A 22,141-nucleotide genomic window follows, 5' to 3' on the forward strand; every position below is an offset into this window, starting at 1 on the left:
TTTATTTTTTTGGCTGCATTGGGTCTTCATTGCTGAGTGCAAGCTTTCTCTAGTTGCAGCGAGTGGGGGCTACTCTTTTTTTTCATATTAAACTTTTTATTAAAACTGAGTCTTTACAATATATTTAAAATGACATGTTCCACAGGCTACTCTTCATCGCGGTGTGCGGGCTTCTCACTGCAGTGCCTTCTCTTGTTGCGGAGCACGGGCCCTAGGCGTGTGGGCTTCCGTAGTTGTAGCACGTGGGCTCAGTCGTTGTGGCTCGCGGGCTCTAGAGTGCAGGCTCAGTAGTTGTGGCACACGGGCTGAGTTGCTCCACGGCATGTGGGATCTTCCCGGACCAGGACTTGAACCCATGTCCTCTGCATTGGCAGGCGGATTCTTAACCACTGCGCCACCAGGGAAGTCCCCTTCCTTCTTTTTTGAAGCATTGCCCCACTGCTTAGATGGCAAAATCCATCAGCACTTTTCATCTCTGTGTGGCCAGTGAATGTGACGGGACCAGACAAGGAACTATCTAGTGTCTCAACCAACGGTATGCATCATGTGAGTCAAAGAGTGAATTCTGTTCCCAGGTCTGCCAGTCAGGAGCCCCCTGACCTTGTATAGATTACTTCTTGCTGGGCCTCCATTTCCTTATCGTTTCAAACAAATGGAATTCGACAAGATTATTGGTTACCGATGGACTCTATGAATTCCATGGACTCTACGAATTCCATGGACTCTACGAATTCCATGGAGGTCCTTGGGGCCCAGAGGGGAGGTCATGTGGCTCTTGAGTCCACCAAAATAGTTCCTCTTTAACTTGTTTTCTGTATCGGGCTTCCACATGAAATTTAGTTAAATGAAAGGGGAAACTCCTGGGTCTCTTACTCTGATTCTGTATTCTTAGGCTGTAGATAGGCTACAGCCTTCCCTGAGTGCCAGAAGGACCAGGGTTTGAGTATGCGTTGTCTGTAGGAGTGCTTCCAGAGTTGTGACCTTCAGAAAGCTGCTTGGCTACATCTCTGTCATTATCTCGTGACTAAGTCTGTATTCCATAGAGTGGAAAAATCCCCCTTTCCCTACCAAGAAAGACACTTGATCATGATGCAAAGCATGCTGCATGTGGGACTGGGCAAGCCCACTCTGACAGGAGTCTTGGGGAGAAGCCAGGGAAGAGCAAAAGAGTGATAAAGCTGTTGCAGGGACCCATGATCTGCACTCTGGTGTGTATCGGGAAGAATAGCATGTTATGGCATACAGAACTGTTCAGCTGATGAACTGCATATAAAACAGAAGTGGAAACCAATTTATGTGAGCAGTTATGGACGTTTCACAGATCATATCACAGTCCAGCTGGATTTTGATCCTAATATGGTAATTTGGAAAAGCTCCAGAGAATCAGGGACTTAGTCCCTTCCTGCTCCAATATTCTGAAGTGAGATAGGAACAAACGTATTACGGTAAACGGTATCTTGGAACTAGAAACTAGGTGTGGGTTGAAGAGAAAATGGGAGGTGAGGAAGTCAACATACCAAACATAGATGCTGTTTTGAGAAGTTTTATGTGAGAAGGACCGGAGAAATGGGGCAGTAGCAGAATGGATCCTAGGATCGGGTCCCCTTGACCTTCCTGATTTGTTGAGCCTTTATCTTCATTTCTCTTCCTCTTCACTCCACTGACCACCTTCTCTCCCCATGGTACTTTGGCCCCAGTCCTTGTCCTGGATTTTCCTGCTCTCTCTGCTTCTTACAGCTTTTGTTTCCCTCTACCTCCTGCTCCACTTTGCTTTCCTGCTTTTCCATCTCGCTTTCCTGCTTTTCCATCTCTATGCCCACCCCTCGCCCACTTCCAAACCCCCTGTGTTTCTCAACCTTGGGTGTTGCTTGGGCTGCCCAGGGTGGCTTCCTGAGCACACATAGCCTGCTCCACGTTTCCTGACAAGCACTATTAATCCAGAGAGATTAGAATGAGCATGTACGTTATCAGACTCATCTAGTCTTTATTTTCTGGCAGTGGCCAGGTTTTTTTAACATAAATTTATTTATTTATTTATTTATTTATTTTTGGGCTGTGTTGGGTCTGCATTGCTGTGCACGGGCTTTCTCTAGTTGCAGCCAGCAGGGGCTGCTCTTCGTCGTGGTGCGCGGGCTTCTCATTGTCGTGGCTTCTCTTGTTGCAGAACACGGGCTCTAGGCGCATGGGCTTCAGTAGTTGTAGCACGTGGGCTCAGTAGTTGTGGCTCGCGGGCTTCAGTAGTTGTGTCTCGCGGGCTCTAGAGCACAGGCTCAGTAGTTGTGGCACGTGGGCTCAGTAGTTGTGGCTCGCGGGCTCTAGAGCACAGGCTCAGTAGTTGTGGCGCACAGGCTTAGTTGCTCTGCGGCATGTGGGATCTTCCCGGGCCAGGGCTCGAACCCGTGTCCCCTGCACTGGCAGGCAGATTCTTAACCACTGCACCACCAGGGAAGCACAGTGGCCAGTTTTTTTTTTGCTTGAAAGGAGCGGTCTAAAGCTAAGCCAAGACCTAATCAGTCAGTGGTACCTAATTACCTTTACCATCAAGCTATAAGGGAATAGATCTGTAATAGGCTCAACAACAGCAGCAGAGCCCCCTACCCCCGTGCAGAATTTGGTGACAGATGAGAGCTACTATGCAAGACAAGTAGGGAACTAAGTTAGACCACAGTGCTTATTCAGTTATCACACTGAACCATTGGGTTGAATAAGTCAAAATAGGGACTACCATGGTAGTTATAATATAGCAATTTCTTTTTTTGTAGATTTGGCCCCATTTACTCTTCTTAGAAAGACATGTCAGGGCTTTTCATGAAATCCATAAACACATCAGAGGCAGTAATACACTCTGGCCTTTAACCTCTGAAATCCCAGGTCATGAGTAAACTAAGTCCTGAGGTGTCAAGTCACTCATTGCCAAATCTCTCCCGCAAAACACTCAAAGGCAGTTGAAAATTCCAAAATGAGAAAGAAACCAGGACAGCAGTAGGTTACAGGCAACAGCCAGAGGACACACTGCTTATAAACTCCCAACATATATACAAACACCGGTGAATACAATATGAAGCCTAACTGGGCACCTGCCTTTTGTTCCCCATTTCGAAGTAAGTGGGAAAACAATTGACCTCCAGGGGGTCCATTTCCTCTGGTAGAGGCAGAGGTAGAATTGTGCATGCTCAGTGTGCCTCATCTCTTGAAGAGACCTTGTCTGCCTCTGCTTACGAGAATTACTACCTCAGAGGCTGGGAACACTGTGAGGTGATGCCGTGCAGTGGTCAGGAGCACGGACTCTGGTTTCACAGTCCTTGGATTCAGAGATTGACTCCCTCATTGCTAGTTGTGTGATGTTGGGCAAATTATTATATTAACCCTACCTCCCTCAGGTTTTTTCATTGGTCAGTTGGGGATCATAATCGAGTATAACTCAGGGGGTTGTTGTATGAATCAAGTGAGCTAATAGTAATCATTCAATAAATGCTAGCTAATAATATTTCCCATGAAAACAGTATTTATACAGATATTAAGATATAGATGAATAGCCCTTTGTCTCATAGTTACATTGTTTGTTTTTTAATTTATTATATTTATTTTTATTTTTGGCTGCGCGCAGGCTTTGTCTAGTTGCAGTGAGCGGGGGCTGCTCTTCATCGTGGTGCGCGGCCTTCTCACTGCCGTGGCTTCTCTTGCTGCGGAGCACGGGCTCTGGGCGCGTGGGCTTCAGTAATTGTGGCTCGCGGGCTCAGTAGTTGTGGCTTGTGGGCTGTAGAGCGCAGACTCAGTAGCCGTGGCTCACAGCCGCCTTATCCGCGGCACGTGGGATCTTCCCGGATCGGGGCTCGAACCCATGTCCCCTGCATCGGCAGGCGGACGCTTAACCACTGCGCCGCCAGGGAAGCCCCAACACTGTTTGTTAAGTAGATTTTTATGGGCCAGGCTGAGAGCCTGTTCACCATGTATGACACGATTTCCATGGGGAAATGTGTTTTGAGTCCCAAATATTCAACTTAGAAAGAAATGTTCACACCACACCCTCTCCTCTTTGTAAAGGGAGTCTTTGTAACAGTGCTGGGACCTCTCAGGGTTACTAACACATTTCCATTTAAGTCTCCTGGTTTGTCTTCTAACGTCTTAACCGAAACTTTATAAGCTGTTAAAATGAACTGAGTCACAAACTGAAGCTTTTTAATTAAATGGTTAGTCCAGTTGCAAAACTGCCTTAATGAAAATTTATTGGGTACATATCGATTGTTTTGGGACTTCTTTGGAGAAATGGGGTAACTTCTAAGATGACCACTTTGATCTTTTTTTTAACGGAGGAAATTGCCAATAAGGTAAATTGGATTACTCCTCCAATTGGGTAAAGCCGTTTTCTCTGAGTACTAAGGTAAATTTAGTTGCACATCAGGGTCCGCAGAAAACTGCAAAGTTTGTGTGTTACTGCCCAGTGATACAGAGTTACTAAAAATTCCCCAACACCCGAAACTTCTAGGTAATGTGTGTGTCACAAAGAAGAAAGGCACCATGTCCTGGCCAAAGGTTGTCTGTCTAACCTTATAAATAAGGTCACGGGGCCTATGTTGCCTCACCTTGAGAATTAAACAGACCTTGTTTAATGATGTAGCTGAAGAAAAATCAAGAGCTTCTTCTCTGTTCACGATCAGTCAGAGAAGACTAAGTTGCTATGTTTCAGGTTCCAGAGAGAACTTACTGTCTCCGCTTCCTCTCTGGGTTTGCCCATAGCAGATTACCGTGTTGTGGACCTCTTTCTCCAGCTTTCCCTCTCTTTGATGTCCTCCCCTTACCTACATTGCTCATGGAGCTTTCTTCCTTCTCCCACGCTGAGGAGTTGGGTAGTCAGAAGTTCCCACATGCCAAGCCTGTTCAACTCAGAAAGGGTGTTTTTGTCATTCTCTGTATATCTCCTTATATGTTTACTAGTTCACTTTAGGTTCTGAGCTTTAATACTTTGTAAAGTCTGTCATAGTCCCAGCTCAATTAGATTTATTTATACATTTTGGCTCTCCTTTCATTTAGCAACAAAAACATTTAGTGAGCACCTATTTTGAGCCAGTTGCCATAAAATCCAGAGATGATTGTGACACAATTCCTACCTTCACAGTCTAGGAAGACAGACCAGTGAACAAGTAACAAGTATTCACCCTACAATGTGAAAACAGACATATAAACAAAGGGCTGTAGTAGCTCAAAGGAGGGAAGGACTAACTCTGTCTGCGCAGTGACCACCATCCCAGTTTGCTTGGCACTGAGGGACATGGGACCTTCAGTAGTGAAACCCAGAACAGTCCCCAGAAAATCGAGGTGGTTATTCACCATATCCATGTGGGAGCAGTGGAGAAGACTTTAAAAAGGAGGTGCCATTTGAAATAGAAATTATAAGGCAAGTAGAAGTTTACTAGGCAGTTAAGGGAGCAGCATTTCAGGCAGATATAAAAGAGCATTTCTTACTATGGGAATGATGAACTAATTGGCATGAATAGTATGTGAGCTTTGGCCACTGTGAGTACGTATGTGGAGTTGGGGGAAGCAGGGCTCTAGGGTGAGAAGAGAACAGATGAGGACTAGAAAGGAAGGCGGAACCAAATCATGGAGGACCTTCTATGCCATGCAAAGGAATCTTTACTACGTATGCCATGCAAAGGAATCTTTACTACGTATGCCATGCAAAGGAATCTTTACCACGTCCTGTGTTCTCAAACAACTATAGCGATCCCTTGGTTCAAATTAAACCTTGCTTGGAAGCGTGCATAAATAAAGAAAAAAGAAGTATTTCTCTGATTGAAACACATATGGGTGGGTGCAGGGTCCTGGAATCCCTACATCCATCTCCCTCTCCCACCTCTTTTCCCACTTAGCTGCTCTTGAGGGGAATTTTGGAGAGGCCAGTTTGAAAACCACATCTGTGAACCATAGGGAGCCACCAGAAATTGTTAAAGCAGGAAAATGGATGCCATGATGAGATTAAAGATGAGAGAGACTGTTAAGGAAGATGGACTGAAGAATAAAAAGGCTTGAGTAAGGAAAAACCTATCGGGAGAGGCTATCGTAACAGTCTGAGGGAAGCCCAACCTTTAGCAGAGACAGTGGAAATAGAGGAAAGCGCGTGGGTATGAATGACATTTCTAAAGGTTGCGTGAACAGAAGCTACTAGACTGATTAGAGTGAAGGTTGGGGGAGGGGAAGGTTTCCAGCTGAGGAAGGAGGAGAAGTCAGGTATGAATCTGGGTTTCTTACTCAAGGAGCAACCAACTGTAAAGGAAATCTCTAGTCTAATTTCTTTTTTGATTGAGGTATAGTTGATGTACGATATTATATAAGTGTCAGTTGTACAACACAGTGATTCACAGTTTTTAACGTTTATACTCCATTTATAGTTATTATAAAGGGTTGGCTATAGTCCCCGTGCTGTACAATATAGCCTTGTTGCTTATTTACTTTATACATGGTAGTTTGTACCTCTTAACTCCCTACCCTTAACTTGCCCCTTCCCCCTTCCCTCTCCCTACTGGCAGCCACTAGTATGTTCTCTGTGTCTGTGAGTCTGTTTCTGTTTTGTTATATACATTCATTTGTTTTATTTTTGAGATTCCACATGTAAGTGATATCGTATGGTATCTGTCTTTTTCTGATTTGCTGGGTATTATGCTAAGTGAAATAAGTCTAGTCTAATTTCTCGGCCAGCCCATTTTCTTTGAGTTTTTACTAACTCAGATAAAACCAGAAGGTGACCAACTCGTGCCTAGACTGATTTTCCTTGATCTTTCTTCAGCTAAGACTTGACTTTGCTAGGAAAACACTTTTTGCTGTGACTGTTGTGTTGCCTACAACTGTTTTTGTCTCTCATTAGCAGGGCAGAGGGTAGCAATTTTCTTTTTTGCAAAGATAGGACCCAGCTTACACACAAGTTCCACTTTCCCATAGAAACGGCATTATGCATAGTGAGTATGTTCCCAGGCCAGTCCACAAAGGCCAGTTTAGCCATAATATAACTAGAAGTGTGGATCTTTGCAATAAACATTAGTTGGAAATAATACTGTTGCAATTAAAACGAAAACAATAGTTGGAAAAGAAATCGTCTGGGTTTTTGTTTCCCTTGGTAGTACTTGATGAAAAGGAGGTTTAATCCTAGGAGGACAAAGAGAAATAGATGAAGATTTTTGTGTAAATTGGATGGCACAGCTTTTTAGATTTTATTTTTTAAAGAATTTTGGAGGGTTTTTAAAAATAATAAAAGCAGTCATGTTGATTGTAGAAAATTTGGAAAATTGAAAAATACGTTTTAAAAAATTAAGTCACTAACAAACCTACCACCCAGAGAGAACCACTGTTAACATGCTGGGGTGTTTCCTGTCAACCTTTTTCTTAGTACATGGATTGAAGAGAGGTGAGAAGGACTTGGGTAGAGATGTATATGTAGTTGTGAGGAGTAGAATGTATTGAGCTAAGAATGGTGAAAAGAAAAAGAGAGAAAATGAAACAGTATGGCATGCACGCAGACTTAGGGAGAGTGGAAAGGGAAAAAAGAGATGTGTTTGTTTAGGACTGGGTTTGGCTACAGGGCAGAAAAAAGCCAGCAAAGGACGCAGAGTTTGGCGGAATTGTGGCCAGCTGAAATAAGAGAGTTTTAGGAGGAGTGAGCAAATGTAATTTGCAGTAACCAATTTTCTTTTAATGCAGGAACAAAGATGGTTTGTGAGGACAGGTGCCTCAAGCATCAATCATTAAGCCCATTGCTTAATTGGGTGGAGTAAACCAGTTCTCAAAGTGTGGTCCTGAAACCAGCAGCTTCAGTATCACCTGGGAACTTGTTAGAATGCAAATTCTCAGGCCCCTCTGCCGATTTACTGAATCAGAAACCCTGGGGGGGTGACCCAGGAAATCTGTGTTTTAACAAGCCCTGTAGGTGATTCTGGTGCCTGCTATAAGTTGACAGCCACTGGATTAAATGGTCCTTTCTAAAGTACATCTCTGGAGGTTTCTGGAAAGGAGGAGAGATGTCCTCACCAGCTGATGAAAACTGGCCTGGGAAAGGAGTTTGATAGAAATATTTTTGATAGTAATATTAGGAGCCACGGTGGAAAAGGGGGCTGATAGTTTGCTGTGAAGTTCAAGCAAGTTCAAGAGGGAGCGTGTCTTCATGATAGTTAGGAGTCTGGTCGCATAGGCAGGCATAACCCTGGTGGTAATACCTGCAGGAAAACTCCTATTTAGCCTTCAAGACCTTGTTCAAATGCCAAGCTCCTCTGTGAAGCTTTCTCTGAGCTCTGGTGTAAATTGTTTCATCCTTACATTGACTTAGCACTTTCTCTGTTTCTCTATTAGCTCTTGTCTCACTGTATGGTAGCTATCTATCAGTCTCTCTGTTTCACTAAATTGTGTCATCTTTGAAAGTAGGGCATTCTGTTATTCATCTCTGGATCTCCAGTGTTTAATATGGTCCCTGATACATACTCAGTGCTCTAGAATAGTTTGCTTAGAGGAGGCATGAGGAATGGCCAGCTTTTTATGGCTGCGGAGCCTTTGAAATACGGGTTTACTTTTGTGAATTAACCATGGTTCTGGGTCCAGCTCTCGGCCTGGAAGGCCAGGGCCCTTGATTCTGTCAGCACACCATGAGTTGATATCTCTCAGTGGTGGCCTTCCACAGCAAAGATCTCAGACATATATTAGCAACTGATTATTTTACAGTAGGTTACAGGATTATTAATGTCAACTTTTCTTATATTTTCTCTTATTATAGGTAGACTTTCATGGGGAACCTAATTAAAATCTATAGGGATACATCTGCCACAGGATAAAAGTACTTGAGTCCTTGGGCCCCAAGGGTTACTTCTCATCCAGGCACTGCCATCTTCTGAGTCTCTGTACTTCTCTGATTGCATAATGTAGTCTGTTCATCCCTGGACCGCTCACAAATATTCTCCAATCAAGATAAACAGTCAGTAAATTACAATCACCTTGGCAACTGTGCCTTCCAGAGGTTATACTTAGGTCAACATGATTGGATGTGTGTGTGTTTCCTCAACTCTTTAGTCACAGATTCCTTGGTTTCATTTCCTAGGTGGTTAATCACAGATTCATTATATATTTTTTTCTGGCTTAACTCTGATAGGACAGCCTTATAACCTTATCTCCAAGCTTTTGGGGGTGGGGCACCTCACTGTCACCTCAGTTACTGCCAAGAGTCACCATTTCTAAATGTTACAGAAACTTTGCAGTATATGTCAGTGTCATTCTCTAAAATGGAATTTTTAAGACCCAGGATATAAACCAGAAGAAACTGGATTTGTGTCTTGTATGCCAACTCATGATCCTAATATGTATATGCTGAATAGATTTTTCTAATGTTTTTTTTTTTCCATAGGCATTATATCTGATAGCCACTAATGGAACCCCAGAGCTCCAGAATCCTGAGAGACTGTCTGCTGTGTTCCGTGACTTTTTAAATCGCTGTCTTGAGATGGATGTGGATAGGCGAGGATCTGCCAAGGAGCTTTTACAGGTGACCATGAAACAGGACAGTTACAAAGAGAGAGTCATTATATTGAGCTTTTCCATATCAATGTGTGACAGTAAGAGAGCGCTGTCAAAAGAGGTCTAGTTCGAGTTAGGCTCTAACCATTTGATCTGAGACCACAGGCACATAAGTATAGGCATGCGTCTGATTACGTGATTGATTGGCATGTTGCCTTTCTTCTGAGAACTTGGGAGTTCAATCTGTAACTCTCTTTTATTCTTCCTGGAGTCTTATTTTGCAAGGGAAATAACAATGGGACCCTCTGGTGTTGCTGTTTTGGTCTAAACTTTACTTGTGCCCCTGGATGTTGTACGCAGGTGCTCTTGGCCGGAGGTAATTGTCTACATAACTGTGCAATTATTTCCATGGCATCTGCTACTCTAATGCTTTACTGGTCAAAGCCCCTTTGCTTGTGATGCCAAATGGCAGGCACCTGCTTGCCTGGGTGAGTACCATCCAGTGGTGAGTGCCTCTGTAACCATTTGTCCCTTTCATGGCTCTCAGGGATTAGTATATATGATGGTAATTAGTACCTACTTTATACCAAATTCTTTACAAACGTTATCTCACTTAATTCTTACAACTCTCTAGGATAGGTGTTATTATCCCCGTTGCAGATGTAGAAATTAAAACTCACACAGCTATTGAGTGGCAGGACGTGGGTTTGAGCCCTGGATTGTCTGACTTTCTTCCACACAAACCAATGTAGAGGAAAAAAATGCATTTATATTGATAAAGCAATGCATGCCCAGGATTACACATATAGCTTCACTGCTGGGGCCTGACTGTTCCTTGGGGAACAAAATAAAGATCTGTAATAGCCAAGAAAAGTGACTGCTTGCTCTCCCTGACTTTGAACACATAATCCAGTTAAACAAAAGGCATAACACTTGGTCACGCAGAGAGTTATTAACCATAGAGTCAGTCTGTTTTAGGCCAAACAACAAAAAGTTCCTGTTGCTTCTGAACTCCCTCCAGAGACAGCCACACCCATGCGAAAATATCCCATCCCAACCCAAATCATATCTGGGATAAACCAATTTGGAGGAATTGGGGAAGCTACCCCTTGTCTTCTCTGCTATACCTGTGAGCGTTTCACAGGCTGTCATGGGGCCCGAAAATGTCAGATCTGAAATAGCCCTTTATTAATCCTCCCATTAATACAGCCTCAAATTATAGATGAAAAACTGGAACTTTTGAATGCTTCATTTCCACATCTTTTCACCCCTCCCACCAGCCGACATACACATCCTGGTACACACTCCTATCATGTCTTTTTCCAAGGATGAGTGAAGATACAGGTTCTCTGAAGGTAGCTATACAGTTATGTAGGTAATTGAATCAATTATCTAGTTAATTCCTTCCCCAACAATACTTTTATCTGAACCAGTCAGACTTCTGATGCAAAATGATATTTTGAGAAAATTGAAGACTTTGTTGCATCTTCTCCTTTTACACATATAGGCTATAATCTGTATATCACCTTAAGTCCATATAACTCCATTCTCTGACTCTAGCCCATTTTAGAGGTTAGAAAGGAGAGAGATACATGGCATTCACACCACTGGAAGGCTTGAGAAAAGACAGAAGTGGATTTTTATGGAGCAACTTCTATTTGCAAGGCTTAATTAAGTGCAGTGGGTGATACAAATCTGTTAAAGGCATGATTTCCTACTCTTCAGAAGTTCACAGTCTCCTTAGGAGCATGAAAAAAATGCAAGATTCTTTAGAGACTCAGTCAACCCAAGGCCGTTTAAACAGTAAATGTCTCGGTTGATTAGAGACTTACTTCTATGGGCTATGGCATTCAGAAAATGTCTGCGAAAAGGAAAGAGTTCGGCTGGGCCTTGAAAGACAGATCAGTTTTAGATAGTTTGAGGGGAAAGGGGGAAGGAGTTTCAGATGGAAGGATTATCGCATGACCAAAGGCATGTAGGCAAGGTTCAAGGGAACAGAAACTAGACTGTGTAGCTGAAGTAAACAGTTCCAGTAAGGAAAGCCGCAGGAGACAGGACGTAGAGAGCCTTGAACACCAGGCTAAAGGGTAGGGGCTGTAGGCAGTGGGGAAACACTGAAGATGTCTGAGGGACACACCTGATGAAAGCTATGTTCGGGAAGATGAATCTGGTGGTATGCAAGAAGAATTAGCAATAGAAAAAAATGGAGGCAGGAAGATAGGGGGGTTATTGTTATAATTTAGGATTAAGTTGATTAGGCCTAGGGAAAGCAAGAGATAATTGTAAAAGGCATTGAAAAGGAAGCACTTGGTAACTGATTGCATGTAGAACATAAGGGAGAGGAACACAAAAGTGACCTACCTCAGAATGTCAAACCAGTGGTAGAGTTCAGCAAAAGCAGAAGTGATAGAGGATAATACTACAGTGGCTAACACTGATTGGCTTCAATGTAGCTTACGAGGAACTGTCACTTACCTCATTTAACCATTGTGATAAGCAAAGGAGAGGATTGAACCTAGGTACTCTTGACGCCAAAGCCCCTGTAGCGTACATCACCCAAGAGTACCCTGTTTGGTAGATTTGAATGTACATTTTTAAATGTTGAGTTCAAGGTGGCAGAAGGACATTCAAAAGGAAATATCCAGCAGGCAATTGGAGAAATAGGACCAGAATTCAGGAAAGACATCAGGTGACACAGTGGACATTTGGGAGTCATCTCCATAAAGCTTGATGAGAGGTTGGAGCCATGAAAAGGAATGAGCTCTCCAAGGAATTAAATTAGAAAAAGAAGATGATGAGAGTCAAGTTCTGCGAGGTGGGAAGAGGAAGTGAAATCAGGGAGGAAGATAGAGAGGGAGTAGTCAGTGAGCATGTGTGTGGAAGAGAATCGAGACAGTAGAATGTCACAGGCCCCCAAAGAGAACAACATCTCAAAGAAGAAAGGGATATTCACTTGTCTGAAGCACTGCAGAGGGACCAAAAAAGAAATGGTGGAGACACACTATTGGGTTTAGCAGTTAGGAGGCCATTGATTTCAGGGTCAAGGTCTTGAGTGGTCAACACAATACGCTTTTTTAAGCATGAGGGCTGCTCCAGATAAATTCATCGATTTAAGAAAATCAGAAAGTTAGACTTGCAAACACAGAGAGATTTTACAAGACCCCTACTCTGAATTTCTAGCTCTGCCAGTCAGCTTCCAGAAGATTTCATGACACCGAAGACCAAAAACATCTGAAGGACAAAAGCTGGCACTATTTTTTAAATGATGTTTAATTGGATCCACAAAATACATTTTAATGAAAAAAAGACTCCTTGAAAGTGTAAAGTAATACTGTTGGAGGAAAGAATTCTAGTAATTCCTCTTTTTTTTTTTCCTTTTGCAGCATCCATTTTTAAAATTAGCCAAGCCTCTCTCCAGCCTGACTCCTCTGATTATCGCTGCAAAGGAAGCAATTAAGAACAGCAGCCGCTAGGACTGCAAGCCTTACCCCACACCATCTCCCTCATGAGTAAGACTGAAATAAAACTCCACTGCAGGAAAGATGGAAGAAAAGACAGTCGAATGGGGTGGGGATTCTTTAACTTTCAAATGAATAGAAACTTCTTATAAGCCTTTTTCCTACTCCCTCAGATTATGTAATTTATTTGTAAGCCTGAATCGCAGCCCAAACAGGGCAGCAATGTCGAAGTGGCCATAAAGTGGTCACTTCTACCGTGAAGCGAAAGAGCCAGTAGTGAATCCCCTCATTTTGTGCATTCACTTTGAAGAAAAAAGATTTCTCAAAGATGCACACACTCCCTCTTCATAGTGTTGTGTTTGTTTTTAAGTTAGAGAGTAGTCCCTCTTGCATTCGAACCTCCTTCAAAACTCCTTACCCAATGTGATGTTTTTCACTTGCATTGTCATTAGATGTCCAGAAAAAAAAAAAAAGATGTCAAAACGTTTTTTTTTTTTTAAAAAAAAGAAAGTAAAAAACAAAAACAAACAACAAAAAAAACAAAAACAAGACAACAAAAAAAATAACCCAGAGCAAGTACTGTGTGAACATGTGGAAGTCCATGCCCTAATAGAGTTGAAATTTTTTATTCTTCTTCTATAGTGGTGGCTCGGTTTGTGTACCTGTTTTTCTGCATTTGTATTGGAAAAGGTTTCTTTTACGACATTTTCCAAAAGCAGAGAGGAATATGTGTGTTCAGGAAGGGCTTTTAAAAACTCTATGTCTACATAAAGTTCAAATGGTGAAATCTTATCACATTTTCATGATGATGCTTAAGAGGTAGTTGATTTATCATTTGTATAAACCAGCTCGTTCATCTTCATGATACCTGAAAAAAGACACACCAAAACTACGGCACTCCAGTTGGGTGAGTCCAGGTCTTAAACCTAGGAAATCCTGATAGGAGAAACCATACTTAAACAAAGACGGGACTTTCTCCAAGAGCCAAAAGGAAGATAATATAAGCATGCAATACTGAAATCCTTGTTGGACAGTAAACAAAGATAACAATACCTAATTTAATCCTGTCTTGTCCTTGTGGCATGTAGGTAACTGTAAAATAGGCACAACAGGAGGAAACAGACCCATTAACCAACATTTGCTGCTGGTAAAAATTATTTATCTTGACAATTTATAACGTTAAAATTTTTTTTAAAGATCTGGAGAACAGAAATATTGTAAGCACTCAACTCTGTAAGAAATGGGAGGTCAGTGAAAACTACATCCCAGTCAACATTAGGCTCTAAGTACTTGTTGCCATTTTCCCTATGTATCACCAATTTCTGTTTCTGGATGTGGTGTGTTCATACTTAGCCCTTTGGGCTTTTGAATTTTAAAAACATGTTTGTAAAGATCTTGGAGTTCTCCAGTGAAAAGCATTTGGGTTTGCAATCATATGCCCCAAGAAATATCAGTCCAACTGAATTCCTTTTGTGGCTTGGGGGAAATAGGAAAATTTGACTAGTATTTCACCGTGTATCAATTTATTAGAAATTCAACAGTTGCCACTTCCTGAATCTTCTGAGCATAGAAAAACATCTGGAGGGTGTCTGCGTAGAAAAGGATATGCTTCTCTTTCGAGTGTATTGTCAATTTTATAAATTCTGCATAGTTGTTTCTCTAAGCCTTTGAAAAGCTAGCAGTTTGTGCAGAAGAAGGCTTCTTGATTTGTAGTATGTCAAGAATCTGACTAGAACCTATCTACACCCAGCAAGAGCGGGAAAGAGATCAATGCCATGGGCCTCTCTCCTTCTCTGCCTAGGCACATCCGTCGATATAATCATCTATCCATTCCTTAAAATGAAAGCACTTTCTTTAGAGAGTTTCTGCTAACCATATAGTGCACGTGTTTATGTTTAGGAGATGACACCACTGGTGGATTTCCTATTGTCTTCTTTGACTATGAAATTTGGGAGGGGCTTGACCCCCCCCACCCCGAAAATGTCCACAGTGGGATAAAACAACAAACATGAAAAGATCAAATGGTAATATTAATTTGAAGCATACTATGTTATACTTCACAAAAACGTGGCTGGGCCTGAAATTTTTAATGCCACACTGTTTTAATGAGAGAGAGAGAGAGAGAGAGAGAGAGAGAGAAGCCTTAATTTTGATTTCATTTAAAAGTAAGTATTTTTTTAATTTTTCATTCATAGTGCCAGGGAATTCAGTGAACTAATACCTGGGATGCAAATAGAATTCAGTACATTGATAACTGTACCCTGCCAGGGGAGAGAGCCCCAAACCTGGTTGGGAAGCCCCAGTTATCTCTTAGCATCCCTTATATGTCATGAAGGCCTTTTTTTGGTGGGGGGAGACCTGGAGCAGTGATCCTTCAGGTTACTGTAGGCAGAGAAATGGCTGCTCTTTTATGCTTTCAATTCAACGTATTAGCAACAAGGAGCCTGGTACTACTTCACCACCGCCCGTTATACCAAGATTTTATGATAATATATCCCAGTAGGCTTTACTCTTACAAACTTATATCTATGTAAATTTTTAAATGAGAACAGCTTCTAAAGACCCTTCCCCGTGTTGGAGAGTTACGTATATTTCTAGTAAGTATTAGAAAGAAGCTGCTTCTCCTGCCAAAATGATGCTGAAGGATTCACATTTGGTACACGTGACCAAGTTGGACTCCAGATGGTTAATAGTTTATTCCCTTTCCCTGGATTTTTTTTTTTAGCTCATCTTGACACAGGTGAGTCTATCCAGATCTTTGAAGTCGCTCGTGTGCCCTGAGATAATAAGGGCACATCTTCGAATGTTGATTCCAAAATGTCCTGAGATAGGGATAGGGCAGTGGGAAAGTCAGGGAAGGGTGAGAAGCACAGTAGAGACTATTTATTTAAGAAAGAAAAGAACATTAATGTTGTAGCAAGGATCCGGTACGTTGTCATAATCCCCTCAAATCAGTCACCATGTTGGGTAATGACTTCGTTCTTGCTGATCTCGTCTGTGTGTCGTTGTAAATATTTGTGTGTCTGTGTTCCATTTTGGCTACTGGATGGCCAAGTCATGTAAGAAGATTTAACTCAAGTATTTATTCTTTAATTGTGTTATTCAGATTTCTTTCAGGCTTGTGGACTGCACCCCAATGTTTGAGTTTAACCACCTGATCCCCACATCTTTCCCTCCCCTTTGAAGCACATTCCATTGCTAAAAGAAAAAGAATTATGAAATTGCTTCCTGTCGTCTGTATAACTGTTTTGATAGTTTGAGATGTTTGTCTATAAAGGATATTTCTCAGCTCAAAGATCGTGTAAATAATTATATTCCTTTGCTCAGTGGGTTGTTTATTTCTAATGAGGCTGCCAGTTCTGAGAGAATCGATAAGATCACCTTTAAATAACATAAACAGGGAGGACAACCATGTAAAAATAAGTGTGCATATGGGCAAAGACTGGGAACACAGACAATTGAAATCAGTTGTGTTAGGGTGGCGGGATTATGTGGAATTTTTTTTTCTTTTTAAAATTTTCTTTGATATTGTTCTAATATTGCTTTATAATAAACCTCAGAAAGGGAACTATAGAAACATAGAAAAGACGCCAGAAGCAGATGCCTTCTGGCCAGAGCCCAGAGCATGCAGGGCACAGATATTTGCTAGTTACAATTATTCCATAGGCTTTATATTTGCCTGGGTGCTGAGGTTGGCACACGCTTGGGTATGGCACGTGCTTTCTTAGGGGACTATTATCTACGAGTTAAAGCTAGGGAGATGTCACTATTAGTACTCCAAATGCATCCTTTCTGCTTTCAAACTGGCTGCCCCCCTCCACTTTAGTATGGCCTTGAGGTTTCTGTTTTGGTTACTTTAGATTGGAGGGGTGACCTTTGATCAGCCCCCTTGATAACATCTGTTTCAAGTATCGCGTTTCTGGATCACTTTAGCAGATTTTCAGGTTGAATCTTGGAAGAACAGAAGGGTACAATCCCCAGCTCCCACCATTTCCTTTTCCAACAGGATACGCTATCATTCAGGTAGGATTTTCTCTTAATGAACAGTAGGCAAGTCCCGTTGATTTCAGTAGAAGTTATGACTTACACTTAAAAGCTGACTGAAAACATTAAGACAAATATTTAGAACTGCCCTTGCCTGCTGGCATTCAGTCATACTCCTTTTAGCTTTGGTCTGAGATGGCGGCCTCTATGTACTTTCTGTCCGGCCTGATTATAGGTTGTATGCAGTAACTACTGTCATTTTTAAACAGAAAAGGGGAGACTATCTACCCAAAGAGAGGAATTTCCTTCTAACTCACCAAAGAAATTGTAGGTGAGGACTTTTATAATGCGGTAGTGAGTGGCCTCAGGTGTTAGTTTCACGAAGTGCGGACCTTATACCTAGAGAACCCACAGGCTTTTCTTTGGCCATTCTCAACATATAATCTATTTATGAGAGTCTTAACCCTGCCCTGCCCCATTTAATCTCATGGTCCTTTTCTTAGCTACTTGCAGTTAATATTCGGTTAAACAAAGGCACGGCCAGTGATGCAAGCTACTCCCAGTCTCTGACCAAGAGGACTGAAATTCAGCATTTGCAAATTGACAGTCTAACAGACCCGGGATTTTGAGTGAACTTAACACACAATTCTGAACATGTATGTGCATGTGGATTGGGAAGGAAATAAATGGGACCTTGGAAATAATGGGACTATTTTTCCTAAGAAAGAACTTTTCATCAAAAATGTGTTTCTGATAGAATCTTTCTGTTGGTCAGCTTTAATTTTTTTCCACTCCTTTTCTGAGCCCACACTCCTTTAGTAACCAAATGAATATAACCCGACTCCTCATTCATCGGGGATGTCTGTTTAATATTAAACAATATCTAACCGACTCTGCAAATGCGGGAACTGAGATAATCACTTCCATGTGCACACTTCTGTGTTCAAGTAGACAATAATAACAACAAGGAGCATTTACTGCCACATAATACAGTCACACTTGCAATATAAACTTATAGAAGCCAGTTAGTGCCCTCAGAGTCTCCTTTGGAAGCTGCCATCAGGCGACTGCTATCCCATAATACCATAGAAGGCAGGTACCGTGTTCACCTGATTTAGGACCTACAAGGAAATCAACAGCAATTAGAGAAAATCAGTCAGGTGTAGTGGAAGAAGTACTAGCCTAGAAGTAAGGATACCTGGATTCTAATAAAGGCTCTATTCCTAACTTACGATGTGACCTTGGGCAAGTCACTTAACCATGTTATGGCTGTTTCCTTATTTATAAAATAAGGGTATTGGACTAGATCTCCAAGGCTTTCCATAAGCTACAACATCCTGTGGTACTGTAGATTGCCTTGCTAATTCATCCTGCTAAAGTGATGGCAAATACCACATGCTTCAGCCTGGGTCTCTTATGTTGCAGTTAAACAATAGAACTATGTAAGATGATGCCCAAACAACAAAGAAACAAAAAACCCTCGAACAAACAAAGCGAATAATACTAGGGAATGTTGATAAAACTTGTGGCAGCCTTCCAATTCCTTCACAGTTGTTTTGTTTTTGTTCTAATGTTCCTTTACTGTTGCGTGTTCCCAGTTTTCATTTTCCATACACTCTGTATGTAAAGTCTGGTTTTCATTAAGCTGTGGCCAGTATTTGCTACTAGAACAGAAATACACTGTCACACTTGCTAGAATAGAACTATACTTGGGCCTCTTCTTTCCTTCGAAGTGGTGTTGGGCTTTATAGTTTACTTCATAAATGGCACAAGATGTCAGAACCCGTGCATTTTAATGGCTGGGACTACTGAGTGGGCCTAAGCATTTGCAGGTTGCAGAGAGAAAAAGGCAAAAGTGATTACATGCTATTAGCATTAAGGAGTGTTGACAAATCCACTTGTTGGGAACCAAAGATAGCATTTCTGGTGACAACTCCCACAGGGATTGGCCAGTTGAATGAGTTTGCTACTGGAAAGAGGATAAACTGGTAGTGGACAGTCCCAATGCCTTGCCCACAGCAGTGCCAACCAGCCCTGAGCGTGAAATTCAAGTTGGGTGTGTGTGCTTGTGCGTGGTGTGCTTTATGGACCCGCATATACTATATTCATTAGTGATGATAAGACCTTTCACAGAATTCTGTAACCATTGGTGGGTTGAGTTTTAAATCTCAGTACATCAGCAAGGAAGAGACAGATCACAGGGTAGTGATGCTATACTGGGATTATACTCATAATATCCAGACAAAACAAGTTAAGGAGGATCTACATTTTCATTGTTTATCAGAATTGTTTCTCATTTGGCTGTGCTTTACTTTTGTTAAAATGTGTTATCTGTAAACCCATGTGTAGTGAACTTCTTATGTAACTTTGGATTAAAGGTATTTATGGTCTTTCTGTTTGTTTGACTTTTAAGTAAGTTATTTCTTTTGTAAACCTGCTGATGGTATGGTTCCATCCTTCTGACCTCAGCATCCGATCTTTTTAAGGACTTTTGTTTCCAATATTGTTATTTTAAATTGTGGTTGAAGCAATAGAAAATTGAAATATGGATTGTGCATGACTGTGTCTTGAGTGTAAAAATATTGCAGTTTGAAACTTGGACCTAAAGTATTGCAAATAAAAATGACAAACATCACTGAGCTGGTGCTTCTCTCTTCTGTCACCTTTCCACCCACCCCCTTGGCATTGGCATTTACCCGTCACGGGTTGGAGGGTAGCATTCTCCCGCAGGTATCAAGGCAGGGAAACGTCCAGCCTTGTAAGCAATATGGGAAATGTCCTGCAGATCCTACCACTAAATAACTCAGGCCCAGAGTCTCCATCTGGTTTTTACATAGAATAGCTCAGAGAGACAAATGTGTAAACTCAATGCAGGGCAAAAGGTAGATGAAGGGAAACCGCCGAAAGAAACCATATGCAATAAATAATTTGTTTTTGCTCATCTTTCTGCGTGGAAAATTCTGAACAAGTAAAGCCATCTCCATAATGTTTAGTTTTTATCTTATATCTAGAATCAAGGGCCACAGTTCACAGGAGAAGTTCCAAAAGCATGTTACTGAGAACATTCATTCATTCATTCACTCTTTCATTCAAAAAGGATTTATTGAGCTCCTGCTGTATGTCAGGCACTGTGGACTTCTCTGAGAAAGATAACTTTTTTCTTTTAAAAACAACCTCCAGGGCTTCCCTGGTGGCGCAATGGTTGAGAGTCCGCCTGCCGATGCAGGGGACACGTGTTCGTGCCCCGGTCCGGGAAGATCCCACGTGCCGCGGAGCGGCTGGGCCCGTGAGCCATGGCCGCTGAGCCTGCGCGTCCGGAGCCTGTGCTCCGCAACGGGAGAGGCCACAACAGTGAAAGGCACGCGTACCATAAAAAAAAAAAAAAAAAAAAAGACCTCCAAGTGTGACTAAATGACAGTAAAGTTCATTAAAAGCAGCTAAATGAGCATATTGGAGTCAGGTTTGTCAGAAACTGAGTCCTTGTGACAAGCTAAAAACACCAGGGATGGGCTTCCCTGGTGGCGCGGTGGTTGAGGGTCCGCCTGCCGATGCAGGGGACACGGGTTCGTGCCCCGTGAGCCTGCGCGTCCGGAGCCTGTGCTCCGCGACGGCAGAGGCCACAACAGTGAGAGGCCCGTGTACCGCAAAACAAACAAACAAACAAACAAAACACCAGGGATTTAGCAACCTGGAGGTTTGTTACCCTGGTAGTACTTGTACAGTGGGGATAGTGTTCCTTCTGGAGCTTGTGTATATAATTTGATACCTTTGTGTAAGTGGATACCCAGTGGTACTATATTTCCTTCGAACGTTTTATATATCTTACTAAATGCTATTTGGTTGTTTTCAGTTCACTGGATTTACACGCAAGCTTTATTTCTCTCACTGACTCTCTCCACGTTGAAAGCAAAAGAGACATTTCTGTACATGTGAATGGGCACTTAAACGAGAATCCCAGTAGTTAGCCTTTAGCCAAGCTCTCTACTGCCCATGCGCATGAATTCCTATGTTGCCTCGCCCACTGTTAGCCTCACGGCCTTCCAACTTGGATTAACAGATTTCCTCCATTTTTCTATCCCTGTTAAAGTAGAAATACTTTTTACGTGCTAGCAAATTAGCAGTATCTTCCATCGGAAAAGAAAATTTCAAAGGCATTTCCCATTGTCACAACAACTTAGAGGAACAGGGTCCCAAACAATGATAAATGTCTTACTCTGCAGCTCAGCCCTACTAGCTCAGTTGCTGGAACTCTAGCCTCATCTAAGTCCCTGACCTCCCAGTGAAGGGGGAGGGGTAATACCTGAAGTGCCTCCCACGTTGTGGGTGTTCTCTACATCCCACGGGGCCCTGGCCTCCAGACACCTGGGTGGTATCTGGTGGCTTTCCACATACCTGCGTCAAGCACCACTGCTGTCACTACCTTCTGCTAATCCTGTACCAATGCCACTTCCCCATTGCTAGGAGGCTAGGAGCCTCTGGGGAGGGCACTGGGGTGACTCATCCACTTACTTGCAGTTTCATAGCAGGTTGCTTTTTACTGGGTTTCTTTTTTTTAATTTTTATTGAAATATAGTTGATTTACAACGTTGTGTTAGTTTCAGGTGTACAGCAAAGTGATTCAGATATATATATGTATATATATATAATATATATACATATATTCTTTTTTTTACATTCTCTTTCAATATAGGTCATTACAAGATACTGAGTATAGTTCCCTGTGCTATACAGTAGGTCCTTATTGGTTATCTATTTTATAACTTGTTTTCTTTTCTATACCTGACAGCAGAAGCCCTTCCCATGAAATCAACTGATTCTGCTACATCTTTGGACCCCTTTGGGTGGTTCTTTTTCCATTTCTGGCACCTCACTGAACCAGGGAACAACTCTGGCCTTCGTTTCTCCCCTCCCTTCTTGGGGCTCGTCAGGTCTACCTGTGCATAGCCTGGCCCCTTTCAGGCCCACCACTTTCCATGGAAGTTAATCCACAGCGTCTGCTGGAGACATTCCTTTATAAATTCTCCATTTTCTCCCAAGCAGCCCTCCTTGGAATAAAAAGGACATTGGCAGTTTGGTTCCATTCTACGTGTACTTTAATGTTTTCACTAGAGTACCCTCGTCCTGTTTCCTAGGGATATACACTCCCACAAAGTGTGAAACAACAGGCTCTGTTACCATTAGGGGAAAATGGGTAAAGCGTGCATAGGAAT

At 42.1% G+C, this 22,141-nt stretch overlaps 1 protein-coding gene across 9 annotated transcripts in view; it reads left to right on the forward strand.

Annotated features, from left to right (window-relative positions):
• The window catches only part of PAK3 (p21 (RAC1) activated kinase 3), a 297,105-nt gene extending 277,584 nt beyond the window's left edge, over positions 1-19,521 (forward strand). For all 9 annotated transcript variants that reach the window (XM_055081646.1, XM_055081644.1, XM_024128082.3 and 6 more), the window contains 2 exons: positions 9,380-9,517; positions 12,873-19,521. In XM_055081646.1, the coding sequence (XP_054937621.1) occupies positions 9,380-9,517; positions 12,873-12,962 (228 nt within the window). In that variant the 3' untranslated portion in view covers positions 12,963-19,521. The remainder of the gene's footprint in view (positions 1-9,379; positions 9,518-12,872) is intronic.
• The last annotated feature ends 2,620 nt before the right edge of the window (positions 19,522-22,141 follow it).

This window comes from Physeter macrocephalus, chromosome 21 (assembly GCF_002837175.3).
Source record: "Physeter macrocephalus isolate SW-GA chromosome 21, ASM283717v5, whole genome shotgun sequence".
NCBI lineage: Eukaryota > Metazoa > Chordata > Mammalia > Artiodactyla > Physeteridae > Physeter > Physeter macrocephalus.